The sequence below is a fragment of the Gossypium raimondii genome, chromosome 13 (assembly GCF_025698545.1).
Source record: "Gossypium raimondii isolate GPD5lz chromosome 13, ASM2569854v1, whole genome shotgun sequence".
Taxonomy (NCBI): domain Eukaryota; kingdom Viridiplantae; phylum Streptophyta; class Magnoliopsida; order Malvales; family Malvaceae; genus Gossypium; species Gossypium raimondii.
The window spans coordinates 42,799,157-42,802,953 of NC_068577.1; the positions used below are offsets into that span (position 1 = coordinate 42,799,157).

The 3,797-nt window shown below is 39.0% G+C and overlaps 1 protein-coding gene across 1 annotated transcript; it reads left to right on the plus strand.

Moving 5' to 3' along the window:
• Positions 1 to 2,103: 2,103 nt before the first annotated feature.
• Positions 2,104 to 3,540, plus strand: LOC105781592 (uncharacterized). Its single transcript, XM_012606117.2, has one exon. It carries the CDS (start codon positions 2,104 to 2,106, stop codon positions 3,538 to 3,540), a length of 1,437 nt encoding a protein of 478 aa, XP_012461571.2.
• Positions 3,541 to 3,797: the final 257 nt, after the last annotated feature.

Here is a 3,797-nt window from a genome sequence, read left to right on the forward strand (position 1 = left end):
ATATTTCTAATTGAGGCAATATTTAGCGTTTGGAAATTCGAGAAAACGTGCCCTAAGGTGCTGGGTGTCGATTTTTCTCGTTCAACCAAATTGCTTAATATCATTTTTTTAAAAATTTTTAAATAAGGCAATATTTTGCGTTTGGAAATTTGAGAAAACATGCCCTAAGGTGCTGTGTGTAGATTTTTCTCGTTCAACCAAATGGCTTAATATCCTTTTAAAGATTTTAAAATAAGGCAATATTTTGCATTTGGAAATTCGAGAAAACATGCCCTAAGGTGCTGGGTGTCGATTTTTCTCGTTCAACCAAATGACTTAATATCCTTTTAAAGATTTTAAAATAAGGCAATATTTTGCGTTTGGAAATTCGAGAAAACATGCCCTAAGGTGCTGGGTGTCGATTTTTCTCGTTCAACCAAATGGCTTAATATCCTTTTAAAGATTTTAAAATAAGGCAATGATTTGCGTTTGAAAATTTGAGAAAACGTGCCCTAAGGTGCTGGGTGTCGATTTTTCTCATTTAACCGAATAGCCAAATATCCTCTTGAATTTCAATCCATATCATCCGAGTTTTTTTTTAGGATCGTATTTTAAATTTCATTAAAGTTTTCAATTTTTCGACACTAAGACATTAAGTAATCAACTAGGTACCAATTTTGGGCGTATCGAGGGTGCTAATCCTTCCTCGTGCGTAACCGACTCCCGAACTCATTTTTCTGAATTTCGTGGGCCAAACTTGTTGTTTTAATAAAATCAAATCATTTATTAAAAATAACCAGTTTTCAAGGTGACCCGATCACACCTTATCAAAAAGGATTGGTGGCGACTCCCATTTTCGTTTTCATTTTAAAAAACCCAAGTCGACCCCGTTTTCCATCCAAAAAAATGGTGCCAACAGCTTGGCGACTCCACTGGGGACTTTAAATAAGAGAGTCAAGCCACGAGTTGATTATTTCTTGTCTTTTTGTCGAAAGTTGAAAATGTGATTTAAATATACGATCCTCTCATTGCATTTCATTTGTTTTGAGTTATAGTTTTCATCATGTTTTGTATTTTAAATTTTTATATCTTTCTACATTGCATTGCATTGCATTGCATGACCGTTGGTCACACATTTTTAAGTGGGAGTGAGAAGCTAGTCCTTCGTGAGGTTTTCACCTCCGTGCAGGATAGTGGATCACTTTCGGGATACATCCGTACCTATGTCTTTGTGAGATTTTCATCTTGGTGCAGCCATAGGGAAATGTATTCCCTTGAACCGAACTCGGTCTGTATGAGCCTATAATGGGTGAAGATCGAGGAATCTACTGGTTCGGGTACCTTGACTTTAGAACCAACCCTCATATAGTGGACTTAGGAACTTAACCTAGGTAGAGCCATTCCAAATCCCTAGTGGTTACCTGATTAGGTACTTTCTATTTTCCTTGTTTGCTTCTATTTTTGTACTAACCCCTCTTGTTGTGTTTTGATTATGATTGCATTGCATTTGCATCTTAGGAAAGAGATATTGATTCAAGTCCGATTACTAAATTAGAAAGCTTGTCATGGAATACGAATTCCTTGATAAAGTGGAAAATAATACGATTTCCCGAATATATTCTGAGAAACACAAGGATGGCGATGGAGGAGTTCGTGACCTTGCTCCGGGGCCTGTGGATTCAAAGCGATTGTCTGAGGGCCTTCGACGTTCCAACACCCTTAAAGAAGCTGACGAGCTTTATGAAGATGGGCAGGTGATAGATCGCGACCAAGATCAAGAAAAGAAGCTAGCAATGACCTCTATTGGCGAGATTACCTCAAATATGCAGATGAAGAAAAAGATCGATGTTGTTTCTTGGAATATAAGGGTGAGGTCGTACATGTATCCGCTTTATGTAAAGGAATTTGCTTTCTAGAAAAGTTTTCTAAATGTAATTGAATCAGAATCAACGTCTCTTTAGGCATACATTTCATGCATTGCATCACATTATATGCATTAACAACCATTAAAGGACCCTAATTAAATAAAATTATTTCAGTTATCCTGGAACATCCTTACGGCACAAGAAAGAAAACAAAAGCAATGGATCAACGGATAGAACGATTGGAACAAATGTAGAAAAAATGCAAGATAATATGCAAGAACAATTGGATGTGCTGGAATCCCAAAGAGCCATGATGAGCCAATTGATACAATTATTGACTGATAAAGGAAAAGGCCCTGCCATCAATTCGGGAGTTGATCAGGAGGACCCTGTTTATCCTCCAGGTTTTGCCTCAACGAGCACTCAGGCACAACCGGATATGTGTCAACAAGGAGCGCATGTTCACATTAGACCTCAATGCCAGGTTGATACATTGACACCAATAAATTTTCAGATAAGCTCGGGTTCTAACCCAGGAGATAATCCGGCTAACCTTGTCGTTCCTGATCTGAACAATGTGGCGGAAGCAGAAAAGGCAAAAGTAGATTTACCGAAACAACTTGAAGATAGGTGTAAGTGGTTAGAAGAAAAGTTCAGAGCAATGGAAAATGCCGATTACCGTTGCAAGATCGATGCTAAAGACTTGAGTTTGGTCCCTAACTTAGTTCTCCCGCATAAGTTTAAAATGCCCGAATTCGAGAAATACAACGGGACTAGCTGTCCTGAAGCCCATATCACCATGTTCTGTCGGAGGATGACAGAGTTTATTGACAATAATCAATTGTTAATTCACTGTTTCCAGGACAGTCTGATAGGAGCTGCTGCCAAATGGTACAACCAGTTGAGTCGTACTCAAATTAGTTCATGGAAAGATTTAGCACAGGCCTTCATGAAACAATACAGTCACATATCGGACATGACGCCCGATAGGATCACCCTACAAAACATGGAAAAGAAACAAAATGAAAGCTTCAGGCAGTACTCCCAGAGATGGCAAGAAGTGGCAACGCAAGTCCAGCCGCCTCTTTTGAAAAAAGAAACCACAATGCTTTTTATCAATACTCTAAAGGCCCCGTTCATCACCCATATGTTGGGAAGCGCCACAAAAAGCTTTCCAGATATAGTGATGACTGGGGAAATGATTGAAAATGCAGTAAGAAGTGGTAAAATAGATGTGGGGGAAAACTTTAAGAAACCGACATCGAGGAAGAAGGAGCACGAGATAAACAATACGAGCACGTTTAACAAGGACCATTCTAAATCAATCACGGTGGGGCAAGCCAGAGCAGTAACCGCTAATCAGCAAGGTTCTTTGAAACAGGAATCCAATCCAAGGCTAAATGTAGAAAAACCCCAATTTACACCAATCTCAATGACATATAGAGAGCTGTACCAGAACTTATATGACGCACATATGGTATCTCCCTTTTATCTAAAACCCATACAACCTCCATATCCTAAATGGTACGACACGAATGCCCAATGCGATTATCATGCGGGAATTACTGGACACTCGATTAAAAATTGTACTACGTTCAAGAAGTTAGTTGAGAGATTTATTAAGATAGGAATCGTAAAATTTGGCGACCCGTCAGGAACAAACGTAGCAGGGGATCCGCTACCCAATCATGATTGATAATGGAGTGACTACAATTCATGAAGAAGTTGGGGAATGTTCACATCTGTTATTTGAAGAAGTGGCCTTGATAGATATCTGCTGGGAGTTCTCTAAGCAATAGGACTGTGGAAGAAATCCCTGTAGTATTTAGAGCTTACTTAGAGTAATATTTAGAACACACTTGTTGCTTTTAGCCTAGAGGCAATAAGAAGTCTTTTGTGAAATAGGCTCATGCCTGAATATCAACGACATGAATGACACTGCTACAGACTTAG

Bases quoted from the DNA above. Each gene is read 5' to 3' on its own strand.
- LOC105781592 (XM_012606117.2), top strand. From the start codon at position 2,104: ATGCAAGATAATATGCAAGAACAATTGGATGTGCTGGAATCCCAAAGA.